This window comes from Ylistrum balloti, unplaced genomic scaffold (genome assembly GCF_031769215.1).
Source record: "Ylistrum balloti isolate Yb309-2 unplaced genomic scaffold, AGI_CSIRO_Ybal_v1 Utg370840, whole genome shotgun sequence".
Taxonomy (NCBI): Eukaryota; Metazoa; Mollusca; class Bivalvia; order Pectinida; family Pectinidae; genus Ylistrum; species Ylistrum balloti.
The window spans coordinates 235,879-250,563 of record NW_026782484.1 but is presented as its reverse complement, the minus strand read 5'-3'; the positions used below and the strand labels follow the sequence as shown (position 1 = coordinate 250,563).

The following is a 14,685-nucleotide window of genomic DNA, read 5'->3' as shown; positions in this document are numbered from 1 at the left end:
AGTTATAACAGTACCTACAAGCGCCTGTACCACGGCTATAATAGTACCTACAAGCGCCTCTACCACGGCTATTACAGTACCTTCAAGGTCCTCTACCACGGTTATATCAATACCTACCAGCACCTCTACCACATTTATAACAGTACCTACAGGGTCATCTACCACGGCCATTACAGTACCTACAAGCGCCTCTACCACGGCTATAACAGTACCTACAAGCGCCTATACCACGGTTATAACAGTAGCTACATGCGCCTCTACCACGGCTATAATAGTACCTACAAGCGCCTCTACCACGGCTATTACAGTACCTACAAGGTCCTCTACCACAGTTATATCAGTACCTACAAGCGCCTCTACCACAGTTATAACAGTACCTACAAGCGCCTCTACCACGGCTATTACAGTACCTACAAGGTCCTTTACCACGGTTATAACAGTACCTACAAGCGCCTCTACCACAGCTATTACAGTACCTACAAGCACCTCTACCACAGTAATAACAGTACCTACAGGGTAATCTACCACGGCTATAACAGTACCTTCAAGCGCCTCTACCACGGTTATAACAGTAATACAAGTGCCTCTACCACGGCTATTACAGTACCTACAAGGTCCTCTACCACGGTTATATCAGTACCTACAAGCACCTCTACCACAGTTATAACAGTACCTACAGGGTCATCTACCACAGCTATTACAGTACCTACAAGCGCCTCTACCACGGCTATAACAATATCTGCAAGGTCCTCTACCACGGTTATAACAGTAGCTACATGCGCCTCTACCACGGCTATAACAGTACCTACAAGCGCCTCTACCACGGCTATAACAGTACCTACAAGCGCCTCTACCACAGCGATTACAGTACCTACAAGCGCCTCTACCACAGTTATAACAGTACCTACAAGCGCCTGTACCACGGCTATAATAGTACCTACAAGCGCCTCTACCACGGCTATTACAGTACCTTCAAGGTCCTCTACCACGGTTATATCAATACCTACCAGCACCTCTACCACATTTATAACAGTACCTACAGGGTCATCTACCACGGCCATTACAGTACCTACAAGCGCCTCTACCACGGCTATAACAGTACCTACAAGCGCCTATACCACGGTTATAACAGTATCTACAAGGTCCTCTACCACGGTTATAACAGTACCTACAAGCGCCTCTACCACGGCTATAATAGTACCTACAAGCGCCTCTTCCACGGCTATTACAGTACCTACAAGCACCTCTACCACGGTTATAACAGTGCCTCTCGGAATCTCGATTTTTGTATTGTAGAGGCATATCCGTCTCTATAAACTTTGCGTGAAATACCAAATATATAATATTATAAATGACTTACTTTGTTGTTGTTTTTTTTTTACGTTAACAAATGGTGGCGTTTTCTCCAATGTTGACAGAGGAGCATGGATGCTATTTAACATTAAGTGACAGTCAGACTACAGTTGACCTTCGTGACGCCTACATGACACTGATTATAAACATCACGCTAGAAAATCTGGCGCACGAGGTCTTTCTGTGAAGAGGAGATGATTATTATTCTGAGAATTTCAACGAGGTTTCATTTTCACTTCTGAAATTAAGAATGGGGCCAACATTTGATAACAACAATAAATATATAAGTAATAAGTAACTTATTACACCTTAACTAACCACAACTGGACACTTTTGTGTGAAATCAATTACCCGTATACATTTCACCTCAGGTGATATTGTAGATTAAAAAGATTTATAAATAAACAACTTGAGAAGGAGATGACCTGTGTCTGTCTGTATCAGAGTCCGTTACACAACACTATAACTCCGTGCACCTCTCTATATACGTTGAAACACACAACCGTATAAAAATGTTGAAAACGGAGACAATTGCGAAACAGGTCACGAAAATGTGTTCCACTTTAAGTAATGAAGGCTCCTTGTGGAGTATCTGCAGCCTCTCTGTATTACACACAAGGACAAATACATTCACGATATTTCTCATTGTATGATTTCAGATCATTCAAGTTACGTGTCATTTTCTTATTCTCATGAAATTTGTATGTTTTTCGTGGCATAAAATTCCCAGTACATCGTAAAAATATCAGCATTACATGGCTTAAAATAATAGCTTTCATCAAAATATCATGATACTTCTAAGTGTTTCCGTGGTGTAAATTTCATAAAGCATATCTATCAATGACTTTAGATGGTTTCACTCACTTAGACCTCTAATGTAAAGGTCTGTGGACGGGAATCGTCTGGTTCCAATGACATCTGCAAAACCAACGCCTACTTGGCCGCGAAGGATCCCTTGAAGTTTGCTGTTCTGCTACTGAAGAGAGACATATGAAACTTTTTGTGTATGAGCTTGTATTCAGATCTCCGAGTCCTGTACTCAAGCTTTTGAGAATTCCCTAACTGTTCAATATCTTAGTAACGTTAATGGGAGTCATCGAAATTTTGGAAATTAGATTGTGGACTCCATTGGAAAAAAAAACATAAAAATACTGAATGTAATACAATATCACTTCATCGAACTTAGTAATGCCCAGCATACAGAAAAACAAAAGTAACCACCGAACAAATAACGATAAAAGATAAAAAAAAAAAGTGGGGTGGGGAGGGGGAGAGCACAAGAAAAAGGGCGGTGGTAATATATGCTATTTGCCTATGGGTTAAAGTATACGAAATTATATAGATATATGTAAGCGACCCTATAGGATTACAATATATTGAGATGAATCGCATTTACACGTGTCATTTTACATGTAGACCGACTTACATTACACATGTACACTAAAGCCTACATAATGAGGGCATGTACAACCACACTTTTAATTTAGAGTGACCTCCCCTTAGTTATACCAACAAGAATGGCTTCCAACAGTCGTCAGATGTTTCAGTGTAGTTCAGACGTTGAAAGCGGTCCTGTACTTGTTAATCGACCTATAACGCTATTAGAGCTTCCAGAAGAAATCCTTTATAATATTATTTCATATCTGTCCTACAACGAAATCAGCGAATCTCGTAATGTGAGTATCTACGATGTAGACCGTTTCCTTTTACAGTTTTGTGAATCAGCTGGCACTGTGACAAATATGATATCAGCTGTGTTACAGTGTATATCATTTTTTAAAAATAAGTTTTCTTAATTGTACAGTCACAATAGATACGTTTGTAAATGTTCGTTTATTAGATCTAATTGGGTAACTTTTAGAACTACGTAATTTATGATGTTTCAAGGGATTTGGGACCATCTGTACACTGTAGGACGGTAAGAGTGTAGAAGTTGATCGTTCAGGTCATCTTACTAGCATCAGTTAGTGGGAATTTCTCTTTAGTCGAGTGTCCGGCTAGAGACCGAGTGGTCGCTAGTTCGTATCCCAGGGATGGCAGGGTGTTTGTCATGGCTTCCTCCTATTACAATTGTATATTTACAGTACATTTTACACACATTGTAAGTGAAAGTAGACTACAAGCTGATCACGAGTTCCGGAAAAGCATGAAGCATAAAGGGGTGTAGTGTCCATGATAATCTTATAATTAAGTTCCGGATATTGTCCCGTTTGTAGATCACAACATGAAATCCTACAAGGGGCTTGGCCAAGATTTAGGTTTCTGTGAAGTCCTGTTACATCAGGTACAGGAGCACTGGTGAATATAGTTATAGAGACAGATTTAGCTCTATAGACAAATCTGACTGTGTACAATGTATATAGGGCAAATGTAAACACACAGGTGAAGTCCAGTAACATTTCTCTTGTGCAGATTGATGACGAATCATACAAATCAGTGAACTGTCTGTTTTGACATATTGGCTTATTTAAACAATTATGTGGAATTTTTGTTGCATATTTTCAGTATCCATGAACACTTGCTAACAAACTCTACAGTGATTCCTTTCAATACAGTGTCGTTCACTCCTTTTGTGGTCTGCAGATAAGCATCCCCTTGATTCAAATTTCACTGGTGAGCTTCCAGCATGATGTTACATGGCAAAATATTTATAACCCACAATGAATGTGAATTGTTTGGTGGAAGCAAGTGAAATATGAAGTGTTTTAATAATGAATTAAGCAATTTCATGTCTCACCATTGGATCATATGAATTAAGGGATGCAAATGCCAAAAATTGTAACCAACTCCTCGGAAACAGTGTCTAATGACAAAAATCATGTGTTTTACCAACTCATTAGATTCATTGTCTATTTTTTGGACGTGCACACCATGATCACGGCCCGGTATGCCTCAGTTGTTCATGTTTGCCCTATGATGTGTTTAGTCAGTAAGATTTGCCGATGCCCCAGTACCTGACGATGTAGAGGGCTGTTAGCCAACACACATAAGCTGTCAAATGTATTCATTACACCCGAGTATGAAATTTAATGAGATGACTTGTCTTATGGCACATGTGACATTAAAGTGTTACGTTGACTGACCATGTCAAACACGTAAACAGTAATGTACAAGGTAGACACTTCTCACATGATTCTGGGTTTTTTTTTAGCCCACCATCATCAGATGGTGGGGTATTCAAATCGCCCTTTGTCCATGGTCCGTCCGTCCTTTCGTCCGTAAACAATTCTTGTTACCGCTTTTTCTGGGAAAGTACTGGATGGATCTTTCTCAAATTTCATATGCAGTTTCCCCTTGGTACCGTTTTTGGACTGATTTGAATTCAAGATGGCCGACAGGCAGCCATCTTTGATTTTGGAAGTAAAATTTTGTTACCGCTATTTCTGGGAAAGTACTGGATGGATCTTTCTCAAATTTCATATGCAGGTTCCCCTTGGTCCCTAGTTGTGCATTGTACCTTTTTGGAATGATCTGAAATCAAGATAGCTGACAGGCAGCCATCTTGGATTTTGAGAGTAAAATCTTGTTATCGCTATTTCTGAGGAAGTACTGGATGGATACTTCTGATATTTCATAGGTATTGGTTTCCCTTGGTCCCTAGTTGTGCATTGTACTTTTTTTGGACTGATTTGAAATCAAGTTGGCCCACAGGCAGCCATCTTGGATGTCAACAGTAATACAGCACAAGCATATTTTCTTCAATATTCTATCATATTGATTCAAGACCATGTTCATTATCCACCTGTAACTGACTGCTATCTAATAATACTTTGGGATCTTTTTCAAAAGATTTTTGCTTATAGGTGCTTAATAAAAATATCTTGTGCCATCATTGAGTATATTCAATGAAGACCAGTTCATGAACATTTACAAAACCTGTAACAAAAAAAAAAATAAACAAATCTTCAAGAACTGAAAACAGATCCTCAAATGGTGGGCGCCAAGATCCCTCTGGGATGTCTTGTTTAATGATACCCTTGATTGACAGAGAAAAATTCTACTAAAGTAAACACTTTGTATCACTTTTTACACACTTGAGCAAATAAAACTGTTTTGATATTAGCAAATAGTGGAAAATCCACATTAAAGTGTCATGAATCAGAGATCTCCAATTATACCTCAGAGTTCAATATACAGAACTGTAGAACTGTACATACATGTTAATGGTTAAAACAACTGATGACAGATGAATTTCCTGTACTTTTTTAAAATACAAATATCTATCATATGTTTTGACTATTGATATGAATTTTTTACAATAGTATTAACAAACACAAGTTATGATTTTGATATTTAAAAAATGGGTAAAAAAAAGTCAAATACAAGAAAGTTGATACATAATTTTTAGTTTATTTTTAGTTCCCTGAGACAGGGTGAATTTGCTGGTTTATATATATATATACTCAAGGGATAAAGAAATGCAGGGTGTCATTATTTGCAATATTATTTGCAATAACTATATCCACCCACTTGACTGGCCGCCGTACAGTCCTGACCTATCCCCTATTGATCCGGATAGACAGGTTTGACAACACCAGCCTCCCCCTGTTACTCTTTCCCAACTGGGAAGAATAGGCCAACATCCCAATGAGGAGGATAAACTCACTAATGAACTCCATGCCTAGGAGAATTAGGGCTGTGGAGAGAATGAATGGGGGACATACCTGGTATTGACTAGCCAGCTCCCACAATCAGTCCATTTCTATTTCAGAGTTCTCTTTCAATTCTCTTCAGTTAAAATTATTGAACATTATACTCGATGTCTTGCCTAGAATCATCTTCAAAGTTTACCCTGCGTTTCTTTATCCCTTGAGTATATATTTGTCACCATATTTATGGTAGATATTTGTAGGATATTTTTCTGGTGTGTCAGAACACCATTTCCAAATTTTTAATGAGTCTAGGTACAAAGAGATAAAGAAGGTTCTTAAAATTTGAGTGAGTCACAGGGGAAAAGCAACAGTCAAGGACACAAATGCTTGAATCCCAAAAATCATATTTAAGACTGATACTGTTTTTACACAGGTGTGCCAGACCATCAACAAGCTCTGTCAACAGGTGCTGAATCATGGTTTCACGAAGGTTGACAAACAACACACTCATATACAGAAAAGAGTGAAGAGCCAACTTCCACGCAGAGAATCAGAAAGACGGAACCATCCTCTTGCTCGTCATGTAGATATCCTCTCTGCCATAGAGACACGTTTATCTCTGCTGGGAATGACATACACCCGCTATATAGACATGGGGTTGTGCTGCTTCATCCCAGGAAAGGTAGGTCCCTATAACACGAACACCACATAGACACAGATCTCCAGATCTGCTGCTTCAGCCCAGGACTGGTAGGTCCTGATAACACGAACACCACAAAGACATAAGAGCTCTGGATCTGCTACTTCATCCCAGGACTGGTAGGTTTTTATAACACAAACACCACAAATACACAGAGCTCTAGATCTGCTTCTTCATCCCAGGACTGGTAGGTCCTTATAACATGAACACCACAAAGACACAGAGCTCTAGATCTGCTTCTTCATCCCAGGACTGGTAGGTCTTTATAACACCAACACCACAAAGACACAGATCTCCAGATCTGTTACTTCATCCCAGGACTGGTAGGTCTTTATAACATGAACACCACAAAGACACAGAGCTCTAGATCTGCTTCTTCATCCCAGGACTGGTAGGTCTTTATAACACAAACACCACAAAGACACAGATCTCCAGATCTGCTTCTTCATCCCAGGACTGGTAGGTCCTTATAACATGAACACCACAAAGACACAGAGCTCTAGATCTGCTTCTTCATCCCAGGACTGGTAGGTCTTTATAACATGGACACCACAAAGACACAGAGCTCTAGATCTGCTACTTCATCCCAGGACTGGTAGGTCTTTATAACACCAACACCACAAAGACACAGATCTCCAGATCTGTTACTTCATCCCAGGACAGGTAGGTCTTTATAACATGAACACCACAAAGACACAGAGCTCTAGATCTGCTTCTTCATCCCAGGACTGGTAGGTCTTTATAACACAAACACCACAAAGACACAGAGCTCTAGATCTGCTTCTTCATCCCAGGACTGGTAGGTCTTTATAACACAAACACCACAAAGACACAGAGCTCTTGATCTGCTTCTTCATCCCAGGATTGGTAGGTCTTTATAACACAAACACCACAAAGACACAGAGCTCTAGATCTGCTACTTCATCCCAGGACAGGTAGGTCTTTATAACACAAACACCACAAAGACACAGAGCTCTAGATCTGCTTCTTCATCCCAGGACTGGTAGGTCTTTATAACACAAACACCACAAAGACACAGAGCTCTAGATCTGCTTCTTCATCCCAGGACTGGTAGGTCTTTATAACACAAACACCACAAAGACACAGAGCTCTAGATCTGCTTCTTCATCCCAGGACTGGTAGGTCTTTATAACACAAACACCACAAAGACACAGAGCTCTAGATCTGCTTCTTCATCCCAGGACTGGTAGGTCTTTATAACATGAACACCACAAAGACACAGAGCTCTAGATCTGCTTCTTCATCCCAGGACTGGTAGGTCTTTATAACACCAACACCACAAAGACACAGATCTCCAGATCTGTTACTTCATCCCAGGACAGGTAGGTCTTTATAACATGAACACCACAAAGACACAGAGCTCTAGATCTGCTTCTTCATCCCAGGACTGGTAGGTCTTTATAACACAAACACCACAAAGACACAGAGCTCTAGATCTGCTTCTTCATCCCAGGACTGGTAGGTCCTTATAACATGAACACCACAAAGACACAGAGCTCTAGATCTGCTTCTTCATCCCAGGACTGGTAGGTCTTTATAACACCAACACCACAAAGACACAGATCTCCAGATCTGTTACTTCATCCCAGGACAGGTAGGTCTTTATAACACAAACACCACAAAGACACAGAGCTCTAGATCTGCTTCTTCATCCCAGGACTGGTAGGTCCTTATAACACAAACACCACAAAGACACATATCTCCAGATCTGTTATTTCATCCCAGGAGATAAAGGTTCTTATATTGTACAAACACCATATAGACACAGGGTACTTGATCAATGCAAATATGATATGACTGATGAGTTTCTCTTCAAATCAAATAAATTGTTTTCTTTGTTCAATGATGAGCCTCATAATTTATATGTACCTGTAAATAGACTACATGATTATTCTGTAAAAGGGAAGAAGGAGAGAAAATCCATAAAGATCATATGATGATGAACATTAAGTTCCTCCTTGAATCTCTTGTGATACTTGCCGATAAATAGACTATTTTTGTAAAGCTTACTCTGATTTACATACACACTGTGTTACCTCTGTGAACTTTCCATGAAAACATATAAAAGGACAGATCCAGCGCAGCTGCAGCTATCATTGTAGGATCAAATGTTCTTTGCTTCTCACCTTGATACCCAAGGATACACAAGGGATTGATTAGAAGGATTGAGCTTAAATGAAGATGAATCTATCCAACAGACTAGAGGCAGGTTCTTCAATGTTTAATTTGATAGTTGGTCTACTGGTTTGATCCAGGACATTTCCATGAAATTTATCCCCTAAAGCACATTTCAGGTGGGCAGATTTACATTGTTAATTGTGATGTATACATCTAAGAACAAGTACTCTCATATAAACAACTACCCAACGAAACATTGAAGAAGATTGTTATATGTGTAGATTGTGTCACACCTGTAGATTGTCATACCCCTAAATTGTGTAACACCTGTAGACTGTTGTATATGTAGATTGTGTCACACCTGTAGATTGTCATACCCCTAAATTGTGTAACACCTGTAGACTGTTGTATATGTAGATTGTGTCACACCTGTAGATTGTCATACCCATAAATTGTGTCACACCTGTAGATTGTCATACCCATAAATTGTGTAACACCTGTAGACTGTTGTATATGTAGATTGTGTCACACCTGTAGATTGTCATACCCATAAATTGTGTAACACCTGTAGACTGTTGTATATGTAGATTGTGTCACACCTGTAGATTGTCATACCCATAAATTGTGTCACACCTGTAGATTGTCATACCCATAAATTGTGTAACACCTGTAGACTGTTGTATATGTAGATTGTGTCACACCTGTAGATTGTCATACCCATAAATTGTGTCACACCTGTAGATTGTCATACCCATAAATTGTGTAACACCTGTAGACTGTTGTATATGTAGATTGTGTCACACCTGTAGATTGTCATACCCATAAATTGTGTAACACCTGTAGACTGTTGTATATGTAGATTGTGTCACACCTGTAGATTGTCATACCCATAAATTGTGTCACACCTGTAGATTGTCATACCCATAAATTGTGTAACACCTGTAGACTGTTGTATATGTAGATTGTGTCACAACTGTAGACTGTTTGACCATAAATTGTGTCACACCTGTAGGTTGTCATACCCATAAATTGTGTCACACCTGTAGATTGTTGTATGTGTAGATTGTGTCACAACTGTAGACTGTTGTACCTATCTATTGTATCACAACTGTAGACTTGACTGTTGACTGTCACACCTGCAGATTGTTGTACCTGTTGACTGTGTCACACCTGTAGATTGTTGTACCTGTTGACTGTGTCACACCTGTAGATTGATGTACCTGTTGACTGTGTCACACCTGCAGATTGTTGTACCTGTTGACTGTGTCACACCTGCAGATTGATGTACCTGTTGACTGTGTCACACCTGCAGATTGATGTACCTGTTGACTGTGTCACACCTGCAGATTGTTGTACCTGTTGACTGTGTCACACCTGCATATTGATGTACCTGTTGACTGTGTCACACCTGTAGATTGATGTACCTGTTGACTGTGTCACACCTGCAGATTGTTGTACCTGTTGACTGTGTCACACCTGCAGATTGATGTACCTGTTGACTGTGTCACACCTGCAGATTGATGTACCTGTTGACTGTGTCACACCTGTAGATTGTTGTACCTGTTGACTGTGTCACACCTGCAGATTGATGTACCTGTTGACTGTGTCACACCTGCAGATTGATGTACCTGTTGACTGTGTCACACCTGTAGATTGTTGTACCTGTTGACTGTGTCACACCTGCAGATTGATGTACCTCTTGACTGTGTTACACTTGTAGACTGTTGATCTTTGTTATACCTGTAGGTACTTGACGAACTGCTAAGGATTCTAGCAACGCTACAGAGGACAGATCAGCCTCCACGTGCCCATGAGTTTCTCCAAGAGCTTCGTGATATATCTTCAATGGCTATGGAACATTTTGAGGAGAAGATTTCTCCAGCTCTTAAAGCTCGGCTCCCAGCTGTGACACTTCCCTTCCCATTTGGGGATCACTGCTCTGCTAGTCCAGAACCTCAGCATAGCATTGCAGGTAAAGTTACCATGAATCACAACCGTTATAAGCCCCAACATTGTTTGAGGAAAATATGACATTTTCCTCTCTTTATTGAATCAGAGGGCTATGTGATGGCTTAATAGCCTTATCACATAATAAACAAGATATACAGAAAAAATCATATAGAAAACAATATCACATAATAATACAAGATATACAGAGTTATGTCCCTTCGTCATGTATTTCACCAGTGATGAGTAATTATTGGTCACAAACGATAAATTGTTCTTAATGAAGAGGAATGCTATGGGCTGATTTTGCTTTGAGTACTCTGTATAGATAATATTGAATTAAGGTAAGGTAAATTCCATTATTTTGCTATGCCATTCCTTTTCCTTTATTATTTATATAAATGTATAACATATAAATGGTATACATTTCATATTCTAAGGAGAAATATGCCAAGATATTGGAAAACTTCCATAGCACATTGTATTCTGGCAAGTGCATTTTGGTTGATTGTATACAGTCTTTTTATGTGAACATCAAATTATAGTAACACAGTTTTTCTGTGAAATTGTGAAAAGATACCCATACTTAGTTCAGTCATTCACCAGGAGTGGCAAAAGGATCTTTCAGGATACTGTTGGAAAATTGAAATACTAATTTTTTATATAATTTATAAGGTCCATCCACATCTCCAATGATGGCTTTGGCAACCAGTCCAATGCGAGGGAACCCTCTGCGACAAGAAGTCATCCGTCTCCAGATGCAGTGCAAAACGCATACCTCCACCATCACACAGTGCAAGAAAGAACTTGTAGAATGTAAAAATCGTCATATAGAACAGAGCAAACGTATTTCTGAACAAAGCAGGAAGATTCAAACTCAAGCAAAAGTGATATCGGAACAAGTGGAACTAATCAAGGAACACGACAAAAAGATCAGTGATTTAAGCAAGAAAATTCTGGAATATGATCAGAAGTTCTCCGATGTTTATACGGAACTGTCCAAGATGAAGGGTGAGGGAGAGACCTCCACGGCTGCGAGGGACTTCCAGGGAAGTAGCTTTATCATCAGATCAAGTGAGAGCAGCAAAGAGGATCTAGACAAGAACAAGGCGTGTTTAAAGAGACGAGCACTGCGACAAGACTATCCATTCAAGAAGCAAAAGACTTGATTTCACTGTTAGAATGCAGGGTTATTTACAAGTGATGTTAGTAACTATACTAGAACAGACTCTAGCATTGATGCTGCCGATTTTAGTGATGATTTGAAGACAAATTTTTACTTGCCTGGTGTACAGTAAGATAGGAAATGAATGTACAATTTTTATTAGCAGATTGTGAAGTTAAAATAACAGTGTGATTATATATAATGGACATCTCCCACACGTTAAATATCCGTAACATATTTAGGAGGGCATGATAAATGTCATGAAAACTTTAAGGAAGTTAATAGAGTAAGGTTGTACCAGTCCATGGTAAGTGAATTTCAAATATTTTATTGTAACTTAAAACAACTAATATTGTTATCATGTTTTCAAGAGAAAGATATTTGTGCATAAAAAACATTAATGAATTGTTCAATGAATGCGAACAACAATTTATGCACGGCATAGTAGGCTCATACAGAAAAGTTCATTAGTAAAATATACACAGCAATTGTGTCATCACACAACTGCCTAGAATCTCCATATGGAATTTGGTCTGTAATACCTGCAGGTCAAATCTGATGAATCTGAAATCAAGAGTTGTGTCCCTTCCACTGCAGCACAAATCTGATGAATCTGAAATCAAGAGTTGTGTCCCTTTCACTGCAGCACAAATCTGATGAATCTGAAATCAAGAGTTGTGTCCCTTTCACTGCAGCACAGCCTGATGTTTCAGTGTTGTGTATATTTTAATAATTGTGGAAACACTTCTGTTCTAAATGTCAAACTACCGACCAACCATGTTATCATAAATTTGTTACATGTGTATGTTTTCATTTCCAAGTCCGGTTTACTCTGCTGTTACCTGATTCTTCTGGACCAATCACGTTGTTAATTTTGAAGTCCCAGTCATTTTGTGATCAATACTTCTTGCTCGTCAGAACTGATTGTTATTGAATATACTTGTCCACAGATATTTTGGTTAGCTGGTTGCATCATGAAACAAATTTAAAGCACTTTGATATAAAAATCCAGACATCTGCTTTGTTTTGAATGTAAATTGATGATTGAAAAATATGACTTGGTATGAATCTTGTCTTGGTTTAAAATGCTTGAATGTGTGGACAGGAATATGATTCATACCATAGTTAGTGTTTAAAAGATGACTTGAATTTGTCAAAAAGAAGTAGATTAAGTTCAGCTCTTTGATGATTTTTTAATCTCTATTTGTATGTCAATTCAGAATAATAGCTACATGTATAACATATAGGTTAAATCTATGGTTACAGTAATTCAACATAATTGAGGTAATATTCCTATTTTTTACCAATCCAACTTATATACAATGTGAATGTTACCTACATTCATAGTAAAACAGAATTTTCCTTTGAAAAGAAACTGTAAGTTGTCATACAGAAATGTTTTCAAAAGCTTGTCAATTTTTATTAGGGTTTATTTAACCTTTCATCTGCAAAATTAAAGTGCATGTAATAGACAAAATCTGATTATTTTTTGCAGACATCCATTTACACCCTACTTATGAAGGACCTCATGGATCAAACACATTGCACCATTTAATATGGTGATTCTGTTAATTTTCAATGACCTTGAGACATAGGAAACAAAACTATACATACTGCGTTCTGTATTTACTTCTTGTTTTAACAATTCTCTTACTACATCGTCAATATTTTACACGATAAAACATATCTTTTGATTGAATGTTGACTTTATCGGTGTTAGATCGTAGTGTAATTTATTTGTTATAGGAATACTGAAATATTAAAATATTGTATAAATTATCAAGTATTTGTGTTGTGAGCCTTGTGTTTTTACCAATTACATGATGGTATAACTATCACCACATTCTATGTTTTTTTTTTTTCAAGGTGAGAATCATAGATTCCAGAGAAAGGATAGTAAACTATAATGAAGGTTTGGGGTTCTTTTCCGGCTGTATATGTGATAAAGATTTTATACTCAATTCAACAATAAGAATCCATGTTGAAGGTTTATCACAGGAAGTACACACTGTCCAGAAATCTTCATCATACATTTGTGGCTTCCAGAAAACGAGGTTGTGGTAGTGGCATGACAAAACAAGATTAGTGTTTTGGTGTTCATGTATCTTTGTAATATGTAACAACCAATGAAATCAAGTTTATATATGACTAAGCAGTTTCGTGTTGAAGAAATGTTCTTGCTTTGAAATATATTCCACATTTTTACCATAACATTCAACTTAAATAATGGTACCATAACCTCTTTGCATATTCTAAAATGTTCCTTTCTTTGCTGTTTTTCTGAGTGTCACATGTCCATATTTAAATGCCCTTTACAATCAAAGGTCATGTCTACCTTGTACATGTACCATGTAAATGATCCCATTCTTACCAATAAAAGTTCCTGTAACTCTCCTATTCCTCCCGGTAAAAGTACATGTAACTCTTCCATTCCTCCCAGTAAAAGTACATGTAACTCTCCTATTCCTCCCGGTAAAAGTACATGTAACTCTTCCATTCCTCCCAGTAAAAGTTCTTGTAACTCTCCCATTCCTCCGAGTAAAAGCACATGTAACTTTACCTTTTCTCCCCATAAAAGCACATGTAACTTTACCATTCCTCCCAGTAAAAGCACATGTGACTTTACCATTCCTCCCCACAAAAGCACATGTAACTTTACCATTCCTCCCCATAAAGCACATGTAACTTTACCATTCCTCCCAGTAAAAGCACATGTGACTTTACCATTCCTCCCCACAAAAGCACATGTAACTTTACCATTCCTCCCCATAAAGCACATGTAACTTTAC

General features: G+C 38.4%; 1 protein-coding gene across 1 annotated transcript; it reads left to right on the top strand.

Moving 5' to 3' along the window:
* Window positions 1-2,870: 2,870 nt before the first annotated feature.
* Window positions 2,871-13,641, top strand: LOC132558952 (F-box only protein 28-like). Its single transcript, XM_060223577.1, has 4 exons — window positions 2,871-3,029; window positions 6,379-6,627; window positions 10,531-10,756; window positions 11,407-13,641. Exons 1-4 carry the CDS (start codon window positions 2,871-2,873, stop codon window positions 11,898-11,900), a joined length of 1,128 nt encoding a protein of 375 aa, XP_060079560.1. The 3' UTR covers window positions 11,901-13,641.
* Window positions 13,642-14,685: the final 1,044 nt, after the last annotated feature.